This window comes from Schistocerca cancellata, chromosome 6 (genome assembly GCF_023864275.1).
Source record: "Schistocerca cancellata isolate TAMUIC-IGC-003103 chromosome 6, iqSchCanc2.1, whole genome shotgun sequence".
Lineage (NCBI taxonomy): Eukaryota > Metazoa > Arthropoda > Insecta > Orthoptera > Acrididae > Schistocerca > Schistocerca cancellata.
Window position 1 is genome coordinate 349,062,883 of NC_064631.1, and position 24,607 is coordinate 349,087,489.

The 24,607-nt window shown below is 40.3% G+C and overlaps 1 protein-coding gene across 1 annotated transcript in view; it reads left to right on the forward strand.

Annotated features, from left to right (window-relative positions):
* Positions 1 to 24,607, forward strand: part of LOC126190715 (trafficking protein particle complex subunit 13) — a 226,094-nt gene that overhangs the window by 115,501 nt on the left and 85,986 nt on the right. Inside the window, exon 5 of the mRNA XM_049931188.1 lies at positions 731 to 848. Coding sequence (XP_049787145.1) covers positions 731 to 848 — 118 coding nt within the window. The remainder of the gene's footprint in view (positions 1 to 730; positions 849 to 24,607) is intronic.

The window sequence follows — 24,607 nt, forward strand, 5'->3', positions numbered from 1 at the left end:
TTTATTAAAGTCACTGATTCCTCCTCCAGCACACCAAAATCATAAACAGGTATCACAAAAAAATTATGCAGTTGTTGTTCTGCAGCTTGTACTGTTCCATACATTATGAGAAATGAAACAGTGGATGCCTTTCCACAAGAAATAATTACACATTGTTTAAACTTGCAATGAGAGATTAGATTGTATGATGTGTGTCAGTGAAGTAGAATTTGATTATATATTGTTATACCCTAACTTCCTGGCGAGCTTCATAGAAAGACAGTTTTTCAATAACTAAATTATGTGACCAGATCCAGATGCGACCTGTCATGATCTCAAATGTCAATTTCTCAAATATATATGGAAATTACATGTTGCAGATGTGATGTTTTGCTGTGACATTGTGACTCTGCTAAGGGAAGCCAAAGTCTACATAAGCAAACCTATCCATTTAGCTCAGAATTTCCTAACTTTACCTGATTTTTCACATGCCTGACAGTGCTGAGACACTCACTAATTTTGACAGCTATGTTCCGTTCTCTCTTACCTGCTTCACAATTATTTGCTAAAATGAGAGTTTCATATCTCCTTTCAAGGATTGCCATTGATTCTCAGTAATAATTAACGTCAGTTGATTGCTGTGCTAAAATATTGATTCATATAAAGCATTTTAACTGATAATTATTTGAAATGTATGAACCATTTGTCTTCTTTATGTTCCTGCTCATGAACTTGTATCATTTCTTTGCAGACTACTTTGTGAAGTGAGCTACAATTCACCCATGAAGAATCATTTATCATTTCGCAAGTTTTTTAAATTTGAAGTATTCAAACCTTTGGATGTAAAAACAAAGTTTTATAATGCAGAGGTATTTAACATAATTTTCTTATTTTCAACTAGTTCATTACAACTAAACATTTAAAAATCCCCACTTCAATATGAAGACAATGCTGACTGTCAGTGCTTTTAACTTCATGAAGTGCACCTTATAAACAACTATACAGGCTCAGTTTTAAAAGAAATTTTGGTATTAATGGAATTTTAAATGGCTAATTTAAGACTTTCTTTTGTTATAAGTGACATGTTATAGAATTAATGATAACCAGTCATATGATAGCAATGATGGAATAGTTGAATGATACTTAAAAACATTTTAATCATTCAGAACCTTTAAAGACTGTTCATCATGTATTTCTGGGTTTGCAAATTTCTTATTGAGTTGGTCCAATTGTTGATGCACAGGGTGTGTAAAAAAAAAAAAAATTTGTCTTCTCTGCTGACTATTAAAATTAAAACACCATGAAATGACATGCAACAAACATCAACTTGCCTTGAAGTATACTACATTTGCTTGCATATGCTAATGCTTAGCATTTCAGTGCAACTGTAAGAAGTAGGTAGGAGTAATGCCATCTGCATTATGTATATGATGTAAGATCTCACAGCATATTTCTCATTCAGAAACTTCATTTGACTTTAAGTTATTTGTGAAAAGACTGTGTTATGCCTCATGTAAGAACCAGAAATGTTTGCCAGCATTTGTGCGAATTTGACAATGGCAGTATCATGTCCTATTGAGACTGCACTTCATCATTCTGCAATACTACTGTTCCCCTTGGTTGAGATCCCATGACTGTCATGCAAGTATGGAATCAGTGGGTACGGGAGGGGATACTCTATGACATACAGCAGCTCAACAGACCCACCTCATTGCAAGAAGTAGGTAAGAAGAGGATAATATCAAATAATGGAAACTCCAAGTAGGAATATCAACAATGTAGCAAAAGATAAGATTGCTACTTACCATAAAGATGACACACTAAGTTGCAGACAGACACAGTTTAAAGACTACACATAAGGTTTCAGCCACAACCTTCATCGGGAAAAGAAAACGCACAGCATTCATTGACACAAGCAAGCACACCTCATGCACATATGACTGCCAACTCCAGCAGCTCAGGCCAGAATGCATTTATCACGTAGGATGGTAGCAGCAGTCTGGATGGGATGGGAAAGGGGAAGGGATAGCAGTGTATTGGTGGGGGAAGAGGGAAGTGCTGTCTTGTGGAGTTTGGAGGGACTAGAATGCCAACAGGTGCAGCATCAGGAGGTTGTGGAGCAGGGACGTGGGAAAAACATTGCAAAAAAGGAGAGGAGTGGGGAAAGATGGGAAGATGCGTCGGCAGAGGGTGGCAAACAAGGAGATAGAAGACTTGAATGGAAGGAGATGACAGGACAGAGGGGCAGAAACTGTTAGTTGGAGGGTGTGGGGATGGTATGTTACCATAGGTTGAGGCTAGGCTAATTGCAGGAGTTCTTTGGATTCTCCTCTCCACCACCAGCTTTTCTGAACTGCGCAGATGGGAGTTATCCTCACAACACATTCTCCACTCCTGTAATTATCCCAGCCTCAATCTAGCATTCTCTCCCAACACCCTCCACCTAACAGTTTCCTCCCACATCTGTTTTATCATCACCTCCCCATTCTTGTCTCCCACCCTCTGCCAATGCACCCGCCCATCTTTCTGCACTCCTTTCCTCGTTTGCTGTGTTTTCCCCACCTCGTTGCCCACAGATGCCCGATACTGCGCCTGTTGGCATTCTAGTACGTGCAGATTCCACCAGACGGTACTTCTCTCTTCCCCCACCCATAAACTGCTATCCCTCCCCCTGTCCCGTCCCCTCCAGATTGCTGCTTCCATCCCACATGATAGTTGTTTTCTGGCTTGAGATGCCGGAGTTGGCAGTCACGTATGTGTGAGGTGTGCTTGGTTGTGTGAAAGAATTGTCTGTGTATCCGTTTCTCTTTTTCCAACCAAAGCTGCGGCCAAAAGCTTATGTGTAAGTGTCCTTTAATTGGGCCTGTCTGCAACTTAATGTGTTATCTTTACAGTAAGTTGTAATCTACCTTTTCCTCTGTTGTTAATAAAAGGGTAAGATTTTTCATTCAGAAGTACAGGACTGTGCAGTCTTGTCACATATCTTGAGTCGTGATAAGAGTTTGTTTGCAGCAAGAAAAGTATCCACATGGTCTGTGCTACAACTGCTGGAGCATTAAGGACTGTTTGCACAGCAATCTCTGTTGTGCCTTCCTTCCACATGGCAACTGAGAGAAGCTTGCCAAAGATGGTTCACCTAACAATGACACTGGACACAGGAGTAGCAACAAGTCATTTTCCAGAGTAATCAGAGTTCAACATACAGCATCAAATTGCAGGTCACCAAACTGCAGGTATCACTTTGCTGATGTTCAGAGTAGAATGACTTGCCACAATGCATTAGTCATCATCATATGGGTCCAACACATGATGTGATGTAATAGGATGCCACTGAGTACACAACATGATCACTTATGATTCAGACAGCATTAGCTATTACATTTTTGAAATGATAAAGCCAGAGTGTGTGCCTTATCTTTGAGGTCTCAATGATGGTATCTTTTAACAAGATAATGCCAGACCTTACATTGTGCGTGCTGCCATGACCTACCTTGAAACGGGGGTTGCTCAGCTGTTGTCCTGGGCAACACCTATTCCAGATCTCTCAGTCCAGAATGTCTGGTCACAGGTTGCTGAGAGATATGCAGGCCACCGCTTACCAGCCACTATAATTGATTAACTCTGGCACAGAGTTAAAAGTTGCATGGATTGTTGCACTTTTACCCATCATCCAAACTGTGTTTTACTTTTTTTCCAGACAGACTATAGGCAGTGTTCTGCCAGCAGTGACAACTCGATGTAGTAAATATTGCATCATATTTACCCCAAAATCTCCTACAAATGTAATCATATATTCTTCCCAGTATATTGTGTACTCACAGTAAGTAAAATTTTTTTGTGTGCTATCTTTCTCAACATTTTAATTTTAACGGCCTATGTTATAATTACAGTTTGTATGATAACATTTAGACTGTTTGTTGTGGATGATAAAAAATCCTTTTATAGCTTCTCTGGTTAAGAAATTCTTAGCCATATTAGCTCTATTTTAAGTTATTTCAATGTAAAAATAGTTTATTTATATGTGACGGTCCCAGCCAAACAAGAAATTAAAACAATGCAGGACATCGTACCACTTGAGTTACAATTCGGCCACAGTGATGTGTGTCTTAATGCAGTGTTATATTTCCTCTATGCCCTGTTACTATGAAACAATGATGGGGAAATACTGTTTTGCCCACAGAAATCGAAAAAGAAAGCATTGATTAATAACATGAAACATAATCATGTTAATCAGTATACATGCACAAAGTTTGCCGTTGCCCTCAACACTCGATGTGCAAATACTCTTACATTTTAGGTTGGAATAGAAAACTTTAAGCCAAACCAGTTTTTCAGATTTCACCCTTAAAAGCTGCAACTTTGAAAAATATTGAAAATAATCAAGACAGTAATTGTGGCTTTCTGTTTAGTCATACTCTATATTCTAATGGATGGGCATCCTGAAGAATTTCTTCCAGGCAGACGAAGTTTAGTCAGCAAAGTGGTCATATAGCATTCAATATCTGTAAACAAAAGAAAACTGCATGAGGTACTGTTGCACTCTGGCTTATTGATAGTTTTGTGTGGAGTCCTATGTTTTTGGAATTTCACATTCCCTAAAAAACATAAAAAAGTTAAAACAGTTTGAATTCAGAACGGTATGTGAATATCTTGGAACATTTTGTTGAACCACACATGTAATGATTTGGCTTTGGCCTGTACTTTTAACGTGTTGAGTCCAGACCACATACAACATTATTGCCGTTTGAAAATGAAGATGTGAATTGTGCTAGTTACATATTTTGTGGTTGTCTTCAGTATTCTGAAACAGCAGTCAATAAAATATTTTTCTTTAATTGAGTCTACATAAGAAGATCCCTCACAGCTAGGACAGGGTGAACGACCAGGGAGATCCGGGAAAAACCTGGGAATTTTTTCATCCGGGAGAAAACTGGGAAAAACCCGGGAATTGTTTAGAATTCCGGGAATTTTTCATTGTTTTAGTTTTCAGTTAAATTTTTGTGATTTTTGACTGGTAGGAACCTATACTCTAACAAAGGATATTACTGTATCCCGCTACTGCAGAATAATACTGCAGCAACAAAACATGAACAAGAGGAAAAAAAAACTTCAGTTGCAAAGGAAATACGCCATATACAACAACAAAACACAGTACTCATACAAGCGTCTACCAACAGCACGGTGTCTCGAAGGCTTAGGAAGACTGTGCAATGCTTCATAACAACAAATTGCCTCCGATGAGCGTGACGTGACAACTGTTTAGAGTCATTTGAGCACTTGCGGGCAGACTCTTGCGCATGCACAGTTTAGTCGCGTATGCGTAGTACCGTCTCCCGCTTCTGGTTACCGAAGTGTGGCTGGGCGCCACTATCTAATGTTGCCCCGGTTCGGAAATATAGTAAATCTGGAGCTGAAGCACAGAGCTGTCAGAGTTGTGGTGGGGCGGAGGGTCGTCTCCACATGACCCGTATTTAAGTTCAGTGATTTTGTTGTTTCGTCTTCATTTATTGCTCTCATGTTAAATGATGATGAAACGGATTTTTGTGGCCGGGAGCTATCAAATGAATTAAAATACATTCGCTTAGTAACGGAAGGCAAAAATATGTTATTACTTTCAGATTTTATTTCCACTTTTCTGACAGTCAAGCATTAATCACCTTGCAGAACAATGAAGTTATTTTTGTCGGTTTGTTAAAAAGATTTGACTTTTAGTAATCTTTTCTGCTGAGGCAGTCAATTTATTTGAAACGAAGTGTTTAATTTCACACTCTTGGTTGGTTTCAACTGTTCGCTGCAGTGCAAGTGCATGTATGGCATCATACCATAATAAAGAACCAAACATGACATAATACAGCACTGGTACTCCAAAAAATTTACATCCAAATATGGACATACGAACGTGCACTTTAAGCCGAATTATTCATTTTAGTGTGGTTCACGAAATTCGTATGCTCTTGAAGTATCCCCTGATGTCTTGTTTCTTTTATGACATAATATAAGATCTTTTAATGTTTCACACGTACGAACACAAGGGCTACCTGCGTCATTGTAGCTGCGCAAGCATGGTGACACCTGTTAACTGGCGCTCTCTTGCAACTGCTGAAATGAACCTATCTCTAACAGGTCTCAGGAAAATATTGCGAATGGTGGTTTGAAAAGTGTTACATTCAAAGCAAATTTCCTTTTGCGCAAGGTGAACTGTGTGCGAGAATGTACGATGAATTTTTAAAATCACAAAGTGTTTGACTCTCATTTAAAAATCAACTTAAATATCTTCAACATTTCGCTGCCCTGTCAGCAACTGTATAAATATGAATTTTAATTTTAATAATGAACAGCCTCAGTTGCACCGTTTACCTAGAATTTACTGTATTAGTATTTAGATTCTGAAGAAGTTTGGGTTATCCCAACTGAAAGCTAGGTAAATTCTAGGTAGACGGTGCAACTGAGACTGTTCATTATTAAAATTAATAAAAATCATCTCTTTGAGGACGACAATTTAGAAGAATTTCGAGCCCAGATCATACATTAACGTCATTATTAAGAGTTACTGGCACATTTGTGTGATGTATCTTAATTTAAACCATGATTGTGTGTTCGCGCTACTTAAGAGTGATCTTGTTATTGACTGACTACATGACGTGTTCCATGCTGTCATCAGCGTGCGATATCAAGTGACAGAGCTGTGACTGGCTTACAAAAGCGCATCACAATCTCGATTTCAATGTTTCGGAAAGTGACATGCAGTGTTTGGTGGAATTCGAATTTATACCTTCATAATACGAAAATATGCAGCGTACATGCCCCCCCCCCCCCCCCCCCCCCCCTTCCGGGAATTTAGTTTTTTGAAGTGCCAGGAAATTCTACATTGGTATATAAAACCTTAAACATTCAAAGGATTGGTGAGTTTTACAGTGCTGAGGAAGGGTATAATGTCACTTGCATGGAAAAAGTGTATTTTCACCCAGGAGAACGTGTACTTTTTACCGGGAAATGCGGGAATTTTTTTTCTTTGTCCACGTATACACCCTGTAGGAGCACGGCTTTCAGCTGTGAAGTGCTGTGTATGGATGTGTGTGAACATTGAGACACAGCCATAGAGAGAGTTACAAAATCACCTTACATGATTGGTTGAAGTAGATGGGTGAAGGTGCTGCACCCAGCTGCTGTCGGGGATCAACGTATGCTGACTCGACTGCAGGCCAGCAGGGGAGCTTTCAAATGTTTTATTTATTATTTTAAGCACATCTTTAGCATGCTTGGTCACTGAATCTTGCTGCCTCAACTACTTTCCTCAGGAGATTCCTGGAAGTCATAATGATTTGGAGGGATGTCTTGTTAAAGAAATCAGACCATCCGTTCTTGATTGATCAGGATCCAAGTATCGTTCATTCATCATTGTGTTCTGTAGATCCCATCGAGAAGGGTAACCTTGAGGGATATTTATAACATTGTGAAGAAACACTAGTGAAAGTGCACTACTTCAAAAGTAGATCATGTCTTCTACATAGTTTTTTAAACATAAGCATCCAAGTATTAGATGGCAAATTGCTTGTGTCATTGAATTCAATGATATTATTGTTCATTCACTCATGTTTCTTCTTTGCCTTATCACCCTTTTGGAGTGTACCACTAAGCTTGGTGCCATCTTCTATAAGAATTTTCTTTCGAATTAATTACTGGCATTACTTCACTTCCTTCAGAGAACTGACTGGATCGATTTCAACAAAGACTTGGTACAGACATCGTTTTCTGTGTGGAAAGAAGCACTGCATGAGTAAGAACAATCTACGTTCCATAGGGGTGGTGGTTGTGGGTGAAAATGGAGTGACAGAGAAGCATAATTCTGGAATGTCTGGAGCAAAGAAATTTCAATAAAATTTTAGTCTATGTGACTCATTATTTACATTATTTAATTAAAAATACTGTGTGGGTAATACACCCCTACCTTACATCTAGGAATGGGTGTGGGTGTAAGAAGTCATGACACACAAAGTATCTGATAATGATCAATATTAGTATGGAATCCATAGTTTTTGGAACAGCTAGTCTCATTGGTAACAGTCCGGTGGGCGTTTCACTCCTAGGTATGTGTGTATGTTGCGGGAAGAGTTAGATGAGGTGCCAAGGCAGTGACATATCAACCCATCTTTGTAATAGCTGAAGCAGTTCTACCAGAGTTGGCACACTTTTTAATTTGCCATCAGGAAAAGTAATACTGTGATAGTAATATGCCCCTAGCACCCATACGGCTGAGGGGGGCATGAGGGGTCAGGAGGAAAAGGGATGATATAAAAGCATAACTCAGGGATGCCCAGAGCAATTTTATCCAACCTTGGGATATACATTGTAAGTAGGCTGTTTATGTGTCTGTATGTTGGCAGTGCGATAGATTGCATTAATAACTCTGACAGCGCTGTGGGCCCTCTGTAAGAGACTCTGTGGCTGGTTGCACTAGCGGTTGGAGGTGAATAGCCAGCAGTGATGGAAGTTGGGGGGAATGAGTAGTCCATAGATTTAGGTTTTGCGTTATTACCCGTTTCTGAATTTGCTCAAGACACATTTTCTTTTTTGCGATATATAACTATTGCCGGTGTGGACGCATTGCCGAAAAGCACATTGGGACATGTTTGTCACTCATGCATTGTTATTGCTATTACTTCAAAAAGTTAATCAAATGAACCAGGAGCTTCAAAAATTTAACACAACTGAACAACCACTAGAACTAACACGCGAAGATTTAACAGCTGAGACATCCGAAATCAAATCGAAACATCAAAAAGTTTCTGAAGATGTAAAAATGCAAATTTGTGAGCATTTTCAGCCCATATTTTTGCAACATGAAGACACATTACAGAATCATGAAGCTGACATAAAAGGACCCCAGATTATTTTTCACGAAAATTACGACAACTTACAGTCTAAAATTGACTCAGTTGCATCTACCGATACAGTCACGCAACTTGTAAAAAGTCAGGAAAACTTACAGACCACAGTAGATACGATTGCAACACAAATACACACACTAAAACGTGGTTCAGAAAAACACACGGAGGAAATCTGCACATTATCGGAAAAAGTAGTCGAACTTTCGGATCAGCTAACTAATTTATCTACAAAGGTAGATGACGATCTGAATGATACAAGACCAGTAGCCTTTACTGATACAGAGGAATACGAAGGAATGAGGAAATTTAAACAAAATCAGAAACAAATTAATACGCAACACAAAAGAGAAATACAGGAAGTTCAAGATCAATTGGCATAGGTGAAACTTCTTTCTTAAGTTTTTACTTAAATTGAAATAACTGAGAAGGTGAAACTTTTTAATTTAATTCTGGAACTGCTGAGTGAAATTGAATGAAAGTGAACCTGCTTAAACTGCTGAGTGAGTGAAACTGAATGTACTGTCACTTTTCTTGTCTTTATCATATCAACACTGACCTACAGAATTTACCCTGAGAAACAGAACTCAAACTTTTCCTATTCATTAATTACTCGCAGTATACAATGGTAAATGATCTGACTGCTTTAAAATTAACTCAAAAGAATGATCCTGAATAAGAAGAAATCCTGAAAATAACCTATATATTTCATAAGTCACCTACCTCACAAAAATCATTACCCAAAATACAGCAATGCTGCAAGCACCAATACTGCCAGCTAAATAAAAGATTCTAACTATTGAAGGCTCTAACTACTGATGGGCATGTGGTTAGCAAAGGAAAGGTTTTGTTGCAAAGCAAGCAATGTATTTTTACCTTAATAATGTGACATCCAGTTCAAAAAAATATATAACCTTCCGGGACATCCAGTTCCAAAAATTATATAATCATGAATAATATTCAGACTCCAAGTCTGTCACGTCCAGATCGTCCGCTCGCACTAATTCTGCAGACCTCCAACACTGCTAATTATTAACCACTAACCTCCATCACTCCTGACTACTCACTCCCAACTTCCATCACTGCTGGCCATTCACATACAACTGCTAGTGCGACTAGCTACAGAGTGTCTTACAGAGTGCCCACAATACTGTCAGAGCTATTAACGCAGTCTGTCGCGCTGCCAACATACAGACACATAAACAGCCTACTTACAACATGACTAATTTTTTTTTATAAAAGTACTGCAGAAGTAAGATTGCTCTTCTACTCCTAGGGAAGGGGGTGGGGATGAGAAGGGGGTGATATGTAAAAATTTTCTAAAATTACCTGTTTGTGTTTCTTTACTGTATTTAATTGACTTGGAATACTTTAAAAAGTATGAATAGCAAATTTTCTCTTATTTGTGCTGTTCAGTGCTGACCAGGTCACGAAATGAGCTCTGCAGTGAGCCAATAATTTTGTCAGTGTGTTTCAGGGCCTAAGATCATGCCACATGGCTGAATAGCACAGATGTTTTTAAGAGCCAGGTTGGTGTTGAATGGCGTAAAATAGCAGAGAATCAGACATATGTATACAATATATGTGACACATACATATGTGGGTGAAGCTATGGGTAAAAAGTTAGTGTTGCTGTAAATAGTGAGCTGGAAGTGGTAGTAGTAATTTTAGTGTTCACTGTGTAAGTTTGAGATGAAACACAGAGGGATAAAATACAGCAAAGCATTCAAGTTTTAAATCAGTGTTTCTTTCTTGACCGAGTGGAAGTAATTCATTCCAGAGAATTTAAACAGCATTCAAGCAAACATGCCATGTCAGCCATGACCTAGATTATGAATTTGGCACCCTATATTGTTGACACAAATTAGAAATGTTGAACTGTTAATGTTATTGAGAATCAGTTATCAGAAAGCCTTGTCAGCAAGAGAAAGGACTCAGCTGCAACTCATATACAAAGACATTCTAACGACACTCCCAAAGAGAAGAGCAGTTGCTTTTTATCATTTACTTAAACAGAGAAAAGTAGCTAATAATAATCACAAGTAACTTTCCTGTAATGCACACGGTGAACATAGTGTAACTGTAGATGGCAATATAAAAATAGCTATAAATATTGATGGAGGAAAGAAATAATTGCCATCTTATCCTGTCATGTTGGAACCCATTTGAACTGGGGTTCTGGCTGACAGACTAATAAATATCTACTGCGTTTTGTTTGCTTCAACCTTTACTTATATTTTTCCAGGTGAAGCAATATGATTCCAAAAGCATGTGCTCTCTTCTGATTCCAGTTATGATGATATTTTTGTTCTCAGTATTTCATCAGTAAAGTGATGTAATTAGCTTACCTGTTTGAATGTGCAACAGTAGGAGGAAAGTGATGAGTCACTAATACACACATGGCTTTTTGTCATACTTGTAGACACCTTCTAGGACAAAAATGTATCAAATGCATGCCATTTTAATTAGTTTCTGTAGTAATATAATTACTTCATATCGACATGGATCTAGGGTTATGTTGTAGGGTTATTCATTTTTTCCTTGTCTTCTTCCCTCTCTTAGCTACATTTAATAGCAATCCAGCTTTCTAAGTGAACGATAGTAAGGTGATTAACATTAATAATAAATATCACAACTCCCTTCAAATACATATTCTGTTTTGCAATCAAATAATTTACACTCCTGGAAATTGAAATAAGAACACAGTGAATTCATTGTCCCAGGAAGGGGAAACTTTATTGACACATTCCTGGGGTCAGATACATCACATGATCACACTGACAGAACCACAGGCACATAGACACAGGCAACAGAGCATGCACAATGTCGGCACTAGTACGGTGTATATCCACCTTTCGCAGCAATGCAGGCTGCTATTCTCCCATGGAAACGATCGTAGAGATGCTGGATGTAGTCCTGTGGAACGGCTTGCCATGCCATTTCCACCTGGCACCTCAGTTGGACCAGCGTTCGTGCTGGACGTGCAGACCACGTGAGACGACGCTTCATCCAGTCCCAAACATGCTCAATGGGGGACAGATCTGGAGATCTTGCTGGCCAGGGTAGTTGACTTACACCTTCTAGAGCACGTTGGGTGGCACGGGATACATGCGGACGTGCATTGTCCTGTTGGAACAGCAAGTTCCCTTGCCGGTCTAGGAATGGTAGAACGATGGGTTCGATGACGGTTTGGATGTACCGTGCACTATTCAGCGTGCATCCGTGCGTCGCTGCGGTCCGGTCCCAGGTCGACGGGCACATGCACCTTCTGCCGACCACTGGCGACAACATCGATGTACTGTGGAGACCTCACGCCCCACGTGTTGAGCAATTCGGCGGTACGTCCACCCGGCCTCCCGCATGCCCACTATACGCCCTCGCTCAAAGTCCGTCAACTGCACATACGGTTCACGTCCACGCTGTCGCGGCATGCTACCAGTGTTAAAGACTGCGATGGAGCTCCGTATGCCACGGCAAACTGGCTGACATTGACGGCGGCGGTGCACAAATGCTGCGCAGCTAGCGCCATTCGACGGCCAACACCGCGGTTCCTGGTGTGTCCGCTGTGCCGTGCGTGTGATCATTGCTTGTACAGCCCTCTCGCAGTGTCCGGAGCAAGTATGGTGGGTCTGACACACCGGTGTCAATGTGTTCTTTTTTCCATTTCCAGGAGTGTATATTGGTTTTGATAATGAATACCGTGAGGGCTGTAATGATTTGAAAATGCTACTGCTGCTTTGTGTGTGTGTGGGGGGGAGGGGGGGGGGGGCGGGCAGGCGGGCTCACGCGCGCTCTGTACCTTCATCTCCCATCTGTTATTTTAGGGATAAATCAATTAGGTTTCTGCAAGTATGAATATCAACAATGTAGGAAAACATATTACTACTTACCAAAAAGAAGACACATTAAGGTGTAGACAGGCACAATTAAAAGACACTTACGTAAAGCTTCATTACCAAAAGAGAAACACACACCATTTGTACACATCAGTAAGCTCACCTCTTGCACACGACTACCAGCTCCAAGGTGCTGGAGTCAGTAGTCTTGTGTAGAAGTGGTTTGCATGCTTATATGTATGAAACGTGTGTGTTTGTCTTTTGCTGATGAAAGCTGTGGCCAAAAGCTTTATGTAAGTGTCGTTTAATTGTGTGTGTTTGCAACTTAACTGTACGGTAAGTAGCAGTCTATCTTTTCCTGCGTTGTTCATTTAGATTTCTGGTTTTCATTTGTACATTCTATGCCATATATGAATTTTTCTCTTGGTCAAATCCCTGTTGTAAATGACATTTATTGTTGGTAGTATACTGAATAATTGTGAATGAGGTTGTAAGAGGGTAATCACAAAAGTAAGGTCTCCTGTTTTTTTATAATTACATAGACCTGTTTATTTCTAAAATGGTTTACATCAGTTTACAGCTTGAACATTTAGCTATTTTTCGACATAATCACCATTTCTGTCGATGCATTTTTGTAGACGCTGTGGCAGTTTTTGTATGCCCATGTCATAACAGCTTTCCACCATGCTGTTCACAAAGTTATGAACCTCTTCTTTCACCTTGTTGTCGGAGCTGAATTGCTGGTACCACAATTGACGCTGACAGGTACTGTGAGACTCTGAAAAAACTCAAACGGGCAATTCAGAACTGAAGAAGAGGAATGTTCAGCAAGGGTATACACATTCTCCATGACAACGCTTGCCCACACATCACTCGGCAAACCGTTGCTGTCCTGCAACAGTTTCAGAGGAACATAATCGCCCACCCACCCTATAGTCCTGACTTGGCGCCCAGTGACTATCACCTGTTTCCTAGATCAAAAGAACATTTGACCAGAAAGCAATTAAGCTTCGACGATGAGGTGAAAGAAGAGGTTCATAACTTTCTGGACAGCATGGTGGCGAGCTGGTATGACATGGGCATACTAAAACTGCTGCAGCATCTACAAAAATGCATTGACAGAAATGGTGATCATGTCAAAAAATAGCTAAATGTTCAAGCTGTAAACTAATGTAAACCATTGTAGAAATAAACAGGTCTATGTACTTATAAAAAAAATAGGAGACCTTACTTTTGGGATTGCCCTCGTACATAGTGTGTATATTTCCTTTGGGGAATGTCACATTAAGTATATTTGTTATTTGGAGCAGAAAAGGCAGAGAGAAAATGACTGAATAACATGAAGGAGAAGTTAATATGTTTTTGTTGAAATTTATGGTATTTTATAATAGTGTGGTGCATGGCTAGTTGAATAGAGGTGCTTCATTAAATTAATATTGTAAGCAATGTGTGTAATTTTGCCTTACTCAATGGTGAACTTATGGTATCACAGTGTATAATAAATTAGAGTGTTTTATTAACATTTTTGATCACTTTTATTAACATTTATTATAGAATAAAATTTGCTATTAATTTATACAAAGTAACATGTGTGACATACTGGAAACTAAATTTTACATTCATATAATCTTCTTTTTATGTTCACTGCATGAATCTTGCTGGTGCCTGCATGCTGCATTGCATGTTAAAAGGACTTCATTGTAAGTTTAATGCATTTTATTTTGGATTTATTACCATCTGGAAATATTTAAATTTTTTAATCAAAATACAATCATGTTTAACAGTTAAGTACTCATATCATGTGCTTCACCTGAGTAATATATATATTTTTTTCTATGTTACTGGGACTAAGGTTTAGTTCTTCTTTAAGTAATGTTGTAGGAACATTTTCATTGGCATTTATTAGTGGAGTGGGATCTTTATTCTATGATTAGTGCATAGTAATATGGTGTCTAATTCATTTTTGTGCTGACGGCATCCCTATATTGGTAATATTAATCATGAAGATATTTACGGGTTACTTGTAGGAGATCGTGTTTTCTGTTTTTGGTGTCTTGACTAATAATCACCCTATCAATTGGCCAGTTTGGACACTTTAGTTATTTCATCCATCATAAATTAGACTATGTATCGTGCCCCTTACAACCTGTTGGTATCAGGGTAAAATTGTGATCAAACACCATGAGAAGTAGCACTTCTGGGACTCAGTACGATCAGATGGAGGGAACTCACAGATGTGATGGGCAACGTCTGTCAGTACATAAATGATAACAAAAATAATCAATTTTTGGCAAAATAATTTAATTGGGTTGATAAAAAATCTACTCACCAAGTGGCGGCAGAACATTTACATAAAAGAAAGTTATAATTGGGGGAGCTTTTGGAGGCTGTGGCTCCTTTTTCAGGTGGACAGGTTGAAAGGAAAAGGAGGAGGATGAAGGAAAAGGATTGGACAGGTTTAGGAAAAGGAGGAGATTTCAGGAAAATCACCCAGAACCACAGGCCAAGGGAGACACAGGACGGGATAAGAAGGAAAGACTGACTGTTGGGGACTGCATCACACGAGAATTAAAAACCTGTGAGCTTAAAGGTGGAAGACAGGGTAATATGTAAGACAGGGATTACTACTTAATCATCATGCTTGAGTTAATAAGAGTGAAAAGCTAAGTGCATTGTACATAACAGAGGTGGGAGAGGAGCAGTGAAAAATACACGAGTAAGAGAATGAAAGATATAGAAAACTAAAATGGAGTGAATAAAAGAGTCGTTACTGTGAAGAAATGCTGAGACAGAAGAAATTAAATTAAATTAAGGCTAGATGGGTGGTGAGAACCAAGGACATGTTGTAGTGCTAGTTCCCACGTGCGGAGTTCTGAGAAACTGGCGTCTGGGGGAAGAACCCAGATGGCGCGTGTGATGATGAAACAGGCATTGAAATAATGATTGTCATGTTGTAGAGCATGCTCTGCAACAGGATATTGCGTGTTGCCCATATACACCCTCTGCTTGTGCTCCTTCACCCTAATTAATAATTTGGTGGTAGTCATGCTGATGTAAAAGGCTGAATAGTTTTATAACAGATTGTATATCATGTGTTGTTTCACAGTTAGATAGTATATGTTTTTCCAGTTACAGGGCTGGTATAGGCAGTAGTAGGAGAGCGCATAGGGTAACACTTGCAGTAGAGACCGTCACAGGGGTAGGAGCCAAAGGGTAGGGAGATGGGTGCAGAAGGAGCATAGGGTCTGACAAGAATATTGCAGAGATTGGGAGGGCGACATAAAGCTGTTCTAAGTGTGGTGGGTAAAATCTCAGACAGAATAGCTTTCATTTCAGGGCATGATTTTAGGAAGTTATGACCTTGTTGCTGATTAATACATTCCAGACCAGGATTTTATACTTCCAACAATTAATTCACCTTTGAGGGGCAGACATACAAACATATCAGGGGTATGGCCATCGGAACCAGAATGGCTCCTTCCTCTACCATCCTTTTCATGGATCACTTGGAGGGGGCTTTCCTGAGATCCACAAGTCTTCAGCCCTTGGTTTGGTTTAGATACATTGATGACATCTTTACCATATGGACTCATGGTGAGGCTGACCTGTTAAAATTCGTGCAATCTCTTAATAACTCACTGAAGGCCAGGTACACTCTTCTGTCCACATTAAACCTACTAACAGACAACACTACTTACATTTTGACAGTCAGCATCCTTTCCATGTCAAACGTTCCATTCCATACTGCCTTGGCATTTAGGGCAAACATATTTGTTCGGATGCAAACTATTTACAGCAATGCACCACCATTCTCACTTCAGCCTTCACTGGATGTAATTAGTCCTCCAGTCTAGTTCGAAAGATGATTTGCTGGGCCATCACATCCAATCTTGGTATTGCTGATCCCTCCAAGAAACAACTTCAGAGCACACCACTGGCGATTCAGTATTATCCTGGTCTGGAATGTATTAATCAGCTACTTCATAAGTCTATGACTTCCTAAAACCATGCCCTGGAGAGAGATCCATTCTGTCTGAGATTTTACCCACCACACCTAGAATAGCGTTTTGTTACTCTCCCAATCTCTGCAATATTCTTGTCAGACCCTATGCTGCTCCTGCATCCATCTCCCTACCCTATGGACCATCCCCACTGAGAGACTTGCCCCATGCATCCTCCTACCACCACTTATACCAGATCTGTAACTAACAAAACATTACTATCAAAGGGAGAGCCACCTGTGAAATAACACATCATATACCAGCTGTTATGTAAACACTGCTCAGCCTTTTACATCGGCATGACTACCACCAATAGGATGAATGAGCATAAGCAGAGGGTGTATACTGGCAACACAATATTCTGCTGCAGAGCAAGCTCTAAAACATGACATTCGTGATCTCAGTGCCTGTTTCATCACATGCACCCTCTGGATCCTTCCCCCAGACACCAGTTCCTCAGAACTCTGTAGGCTGGAACTAGCGCTACAACATGTCCTTGGTTCTCGCCACCCACTTGTCCTTAATTTAGTCGATTTGTTCTGTCTCGGCATTTCTTCACAGTAACTACTCTTTTCTTCACTGTGTTTTAGTTTCCTACGTCTTTCATTGTCTTGCCCATGTATTTTTCACCACCCCCTCCCACCTCTCTTATGCACAATGCACTTAGCTTTTCATGCTTACCAACTCATACATGATGTTTAAGCAGTAATCTCTGTCTTGCATATTATCTTGTCTTCCACCTATAAATTATCAGGTTTTCAAAACTCGTCTGATGCAGTCACCACTATCAGTCTTTCCTTCTTATCCTGTACGGTAAGTCTCCTTTGACCTGCGGTTCCGGGTGACTTTCCCGAAATCTACCCCTTTTCGTAGACTTGTCGAGTCCTTTTCCTTCACCCGTTTTCCTTCCCTTTCAACCCTTCTGTCTGAAGAAAATGCCACAGGCTCCAAAATCTTACCCAATTTTAACTTTCATTTACGTGTGTGTTCTGCTGCCACTTGTTGAGTACATTTTTTTATCTGTAAATTATTTAGTACATAAAATGAATAAGTTTCTATTACAGGCTGCAATTAGAGCAAATTCAGTGACAAAAATATTGTTTTTATGGGCTTGGAGACTGTCTTAATATTTGAGAAAAAGTCTGAGAGTGTTTCATTTGGAGTAGTTTCATTGGCATATGTAGAAGGATATTGGCTCCGTTAGAAACTGTAGCAGGCATCAGAAAGTGGAAGACATATAGTGGTAAAACAACCAAGTATTAGTGTAAATTTATGATAAGAGTCGGCACAAAGTACGGGCCTAGAAAATAATACAGTTTATTTATAAAAGGGATGAGAAATTAGCATTACGAGTATCAAGGAACTTCTAGAACAACTATTTCAAAATTAAAGTGGCTCAGAGCAAATACAGTGTTAAGGTGTGGATAATAAAATTAATATTTTTATGTAACACAATGGCAATTAAAGAAACAGCAAACTGAAGAAATAGGCTGAAAGTATTTGAAGCAAACAAATAGTGGAAGTGCTTTACAGACGTATAGTGGGGGATCCCTAGACCTAAGTAAACAAAACAAAAGTGTCTTTGGCAATAACAATTCACACACACACACACACACACACACACACACACACACACACACACACACAACCACTGTCATCTTTGAACACTGAAGCCAGACTAAGGTTACTAGTGATCTCAGCTGGGTTGGGTAGTAGGGTTAGAGAAGTAGTGTGATGTGAGAAGGGAAGGACAGCAGTGCAGAGGTGGAAAAAGATACTGTAGTGCTGTCTGTGGAATTGTGCAGGGATATGGAGGAAACAGGATGATGGGCTGCTAGGTGGAGGATCAGGAGGCTCTGCTGAGAAGAAAAAAGGGAGAGGAGAGAAGGTGAAAGAACTGTGCAGGTGCACTGCAAACGTAGAAGTCAAGTGTGATGCTGGAATGAGAGCAGGGAAGGTGATAGAGGAAAGTGGAGGACAGGGATAACCAATGGTTAGGGCCAGAGGGGTTACAGGAACAAAGGAAATGATGCGGGAAGAGTGCCCACCTGCATAATTAGGAAGTCTGATGTTGATGGGAGGAATCCAGATAGTACAGGCTCTGAAGCAGTCGTTAAAATCAAGCATCCCATGTTGCTCTACATGCTCAGCAAGTGAGAGGTCCAGCTGTCTTAGTGATAGTTGAGCGGTGACTATTCAGGTGGACAGACAGCTTATTAGTGGTCATGCACACACATACAATTATGCACAGTAGCTGCAATTAAGTTGGCAAACCACTTTTCTGCATACAAACATAACTGTGCCTTTGATGGAGTGTGAAATGCTTGGACAGGACATGTTGATTGTGCAATGCAACACTGTGTGCTTGACTGCAGCAAATGATTCACAGCCCATGCCATCTGGATTATTCCCACAAACACCAGTTTCTATGAATCACGCAGCCAGGAATGATCCTTATAATAAATCATTCATTCCCATTATGAGTCATTGACAGTTAATTAGCTGCTATCAGTGTACCTAATTCATTGGCTTGACTCATTGTAATATATGAGGGGTTGGTCATGCACCATTGCTAGAAGCCCATACATTAAGCCCAGAATTAATCCTTCACCATTTTAAGCAAAATATATGTAAATAAGAAAAAGTGGCTGGATAAATCCCATAGAACTAATGAGATTACAGGACTAGACAGTTACAGTTTAAACAAAATAAATGTTCTTTAACCAAAATTTTTGCATATGAGAAAGGTGTCCTCACACAGATCACACCTTCAAAGGGAAAACAATTAAACAATAATTAATGTATGTAGGGAGGTGGGTAGGTAGCAGGTAGTGAGGTAGCAGTGCAAGCATCACATAGAGTACAGAAAATGTGTAAGCAAAGTTCATTTAACTGCACAGTAATACAAAAAAAAAACAACAGAAAATACTCAGTAAGAAAGTGTAATTCCCCACTATCAATTGTGATGGAAACTAAAGTTCTTTTATTCTAAATAACAACTGCGAGGAAATAATGAAAATTTTTAAAAAAATTATGCAACAAGTCCATTACACATGAATATGAATATGAATATAAAATGCAGAAAATAATTGCAGCTCACAGCTGTCTCAAATCCCTTAAACAAAATTGAAGTTCATACAGTTGCGCAAAATCAGTCACTGCCTGTAAAACTCTTGCTCACAAAATCATACTTAAGAGGAGACCCCATGATCAAATGTCAGTCCACATAAGCAGTCAAATTCACATTTCAAAAATTCTTGAGAAAATTGACTTTGCAGTTTTCTGAGTGTCTTTAATACCCTGAAGCAGGGTTGGTTGGTTATTTTTACAGGCCGCATGCCTCTGTACAGGAATGTAGAATCCTTGCATGGCATGAGGGAGGCACAAGTTCAATTCCCAGCTTAGGTAAATTTTTAAGCAAAGAGCATTCAGTGAGCATTTCTATGAAGAGTAAAATACAGGAAGATGGAAAATAAATTTCTAATTTAAACAATCTTTTATAAACATCAGTGACTAAGGAGTTATATTTGCAGTTAAACTGGATTTTTGTGTGTGCTTTGCAATGAGAAATAAAAAATATGTGAATTTTTCATAAAGATTACAGTTAGATCTTAAGTAGCATATAATCGATGAATTTTGAATGACATAGGTATTCGAACGAACAAAAAAGATTATTAAAATAAAAACAGAAAAAACCTGATTTAGTCTCAAACCAGTGATTTGGCAGTTGCCATTCTCAAGTGGTACTGATTCTGTTTTCTTTTTTTCTTTCTTTCCTTTTTTCTCTATATATTTTATGCTTTGTAACAATTCTACGTCTACATTGATACTCTGCAGGGTAAGGTGGGTGGCGGAGGATACCCTGTACCACTAGTCATTTCCCCCTCCTGTTCCACTCGCAAATAGAGCTAGGGAAAGAAACAACTGTATATAGGCCTCTGTATGAGCCCTAATCTCTCGTATCTTATCTCTGTGGTCCTTACGCGTGATGTATTTTGACAAGAGCAGAATCTTTCATCAGTCAGCTTCAAATGCTGGTTCTCCAGATTTTCTGAATGGTATGTATGAAGATGGTATCTGTTCTTTCAGACATGTCCGAAAGAACAGATAACATCAGTGACCGGGCAGCTTGTTAGAATGAATTTACAATTAAATCAGTACAATGAAATGAATACCCTTAACTGCATATAGGCATTGATATACATCAACGGGGACAGTTGAAAATGTGTGCTGTGACTGGGACTCGAACCCAGGATCTCCTGCTTACATGGCAGAAGCTCTATCCATCTGAGCCACCGATGACATAGAGGATAGTGTGACTGCAGGGACTTATCTGTGGCATGCCTCCCATGAGACCCATATTCCTAACTTTTGTCCCGCACTATATTCGTAGTGCCCCCTGCCCCTGCCCGTTACACTCATTACTCGCGGCTTTACCGATTCCCATAAGAGTTTGGGGAATGTGTGTGTGCATCTGCACAGAAGATGGTCAAATGGCCGGTGAACCTTAACTATACTTATGTTAACTATATATCTCTTAACTATATATCTGATTTTTTGGACATGTCTGAAAGAACAGATACCACCTTCATATATATATGGTCCTACTCCAAATCCCATGCCACTTTCCTTGATGTTGACCTTCACCTGTCCAATGGCCAGCTTCACACGTCCGTCCACATCAAACCCACCAACAAGCAACAGTACCTCCATTACGACAGCTGCCACCCATTCCACATCAAACGGTCCCTTCCCTACAGCCTAGGTCTTCGTGGCAAACGAATCTGCTCCAGTCCGGAATCCCTGAAGCATTACACCAACAACCTGACAACAGCTTTCGCATCCCGCAACTACCCTCCCGACCTGGTACAGAAGCAAATGACCAGAGCCACTTCCTCATCCTCTCAAACCCAGAACCTCTCACAGAAGAACCACAAAAGTGCCCCACTTGTGACAGGATACTTTCCGGGACTGGATCAGATTCTGAATGTGGCTCTCCAGCAGGGATACGACTTCCTCAAATCCTGCCCTGAAATGAGATCCATCCTTCATGAAATCCTCCCCACTCCACCAAGAGTGTCTTTCTGCCGTCCACCTAACCTTCGTAACCTCTTAGTTCATCCCTATGAAATTCCCAAACCACCTTCCCTACCCTCTGGCTCCTACCCTTGTAACCGCCCCCGGTGTAAAACCTGTCCCATGCACCCTCCCACCACCACCTACTCCAGTCCTGTAACCCGGAAGGTGTACACAATCAAAGGCAGAGCCACGTGTGAAAGCACCCACGTGATCTACCAACTGACCTGCCTACACTGTGATGCATTCTATGTGGGAATGACCAGCAACAAACTGTCCATTCGCATGAATGGACACAGGCAGACAGTGTTTGTTGGTAACGAGGATCACCCTGTGGCTAAACATGCCTTGGTGCACGACCAGCACATCTTGGCGCAGTGTTACACCGTCCGGGTTATCTGGATACTTCCTACTAACACCAACCTATCCGAACTCCGGAGATGGGAACTTGCTCTTCAATATATCCTCTCTTCCCGTTATCCACCAGGCCTCAATCTCCGCTAATTTCAAATTTCCGCCACTCATACCTCACCTGTCATTCATCAACATCTTTGCCTCTGCACTTCTGCCTCGACTGACATCTCTGCCCAAACTCTTTGTCTTTAAATATGTCTGCTTGTGACTGTATATGTGTGGATGGATATGTGTGTGTGTGCGAGTGTGTACCCGTCCTTTTTTCCCCCTAAGGTAAGTCTTTCCGCTCCCGGGACTGGAATGACCCCTTACCCTCTCCCTTAAAACCCACATCCTTTCGTCTTTCCCTCTCCTTCCCTCTTTCCTGATGAGGCAACAGTTTGTTGCGAAAGCTTGAATTTTGTGTGTATGTTTGTGTTCGTTTGTGTGTCTGTCGACCTGCCAGCACTTTGATTTGGTAAGTCACATCATCTTTGTTTTTATATATATATATATATATATATATATATATATATATATATATATAACAAAGATGATGTGACTTACCAAATGAAAGTGCTGGCAGGTCGACAGACACACAAACGTACACACAAAATTCAAGCTTTCGCAACAAACTGTTGCCTCATCAGGAAAGAGGGAAGGAGAGGGAAAGACGAAAGGATGTGGGTTTTAAGGGAGAGGGTAAGGAGTCATTCCAGTCCCGGGAGCGGAAAGACTTACCTTACGGGGAAAAAGGGACGGGTATACACTCTCTCACACACACACACACACACACACACACACACACACACACACACACACACACACATATACAGACACAAGCAGACATATCTTTAAATATTTAAAGATATGTCTGCTTGTGTCTGTATATGTGTGGATGGATATATGTGTGTGTGTGTGTGTGTGAGAGAGTGTATACCCGTCCCTTTTCCCCCCTAAGGTAAGTCTTTCCGCTCCCGGGACTGGAATGACTCCTTACCCTCTCCCTTAAAACCCACATCCTTTAGTCTTTCCCTCTCCTTCCCTCTTTCCTGATGAGGCAACAGTTTGTTGCGAAAGCTTGAATTTTGTGTGTTCGTTTGTGTGTCTGTCGACCTGCCAGCACTTTCATTTGGTAAGTCACATCATCTTTGTTTTTAGGTATATTTTTCCTACGTGGAATGTTTCATATATATATATATATATATATATATATATATATATATATATATATATATATATATATATATATAATAGAGGGAAACATTCACGTGGGAAAAATATATCTAAAAAGAAAGATGATGAGACTTACCAAACAAAAGCGCTGGCAGGTCGATAGACACACAAACATACACACAAAATTCAAGCTTTCGCAACCAACGGTTGCCTCATCAGGAAAGACGGAAGGAGAGGGAAAGACGAAAGGATTTGGGTTATAAGGGAGAGGGTAAGGAGTCATTCCAATCCCGGGAGCGGAAAGACTTACCTTAGGGGGAAAAAAGGACAGGTATACACTTCAATGAAATGTCTGCTTGTGTCTGTGTATATGCGGATGGATATGTGTGTGTGTGCGCGCGAGTGTATACCTGTCCTTTTTTTCCCCCTAAGGTAAGTCTTTCCGCTCCCGGGATTGGAATGACTCCTTACCCTCTCCCTTAAAACCCAATTCCTTTCGTCTTTCCCTCTCCTTCCCTCTTTCCTTGCAAAAGCTAGAATTTTGTGGGTATGTTTGTGTTTGTTTGTGTGTCTATCGACCTGCCAGCGCTTTCTTTTGGTAAGTCACATCATCTTTGTTTTTAGATATATTTTTCCCACGTGGAATGTTTCTCTCTCTCTCTCTCTCTCTCTCTCTCTCTCTAAGGCTCACCGGCCATTTGACCATCTTCTGTGCGGATGCACACACATTGCCTGAACTCTTACGGGAATCGGTAAAGCCATGAGTAATGAGTGTAATGGGCAGGGGCACTACGAATATAGTGCGAACAATTAGTTGGGAATGTGGGTCTCACAGGAGGCGTGCCAGAGGTAAGTCCTTGCAGTCGCACTATCCTCTGTGTCCTCGGTGGCTCAGATGGATAGTGTGTGTGTGTGTGCGCCATGTTAGCAGGAGATCCCGGGTTTGAGTCCTGGTCGGGGCACACATTTTCAACTGTCCCCATTGACGTGTATCAATGCCTGTATGCAGCTAAGGGTATTCATTTCATTGTATTGATTTAATTGTAAATTTTTTCTCAATAGTGTTTCCCGAAAAGGATGTTGTCTTCCCTCCAGGGATTCCCATTTGAGTTGCCGAAGCATCTCCATAATACTTAAGTTTCATTCGAACCTACCAGTAACAAATTTAGCAGCCCTCCTCTGTATTGCTTCAATGCCTTCCTTCAATGTAACCTGGTACCAATCCCAAACATTCAAGTAGTACTCGAGAATAGGTTACACC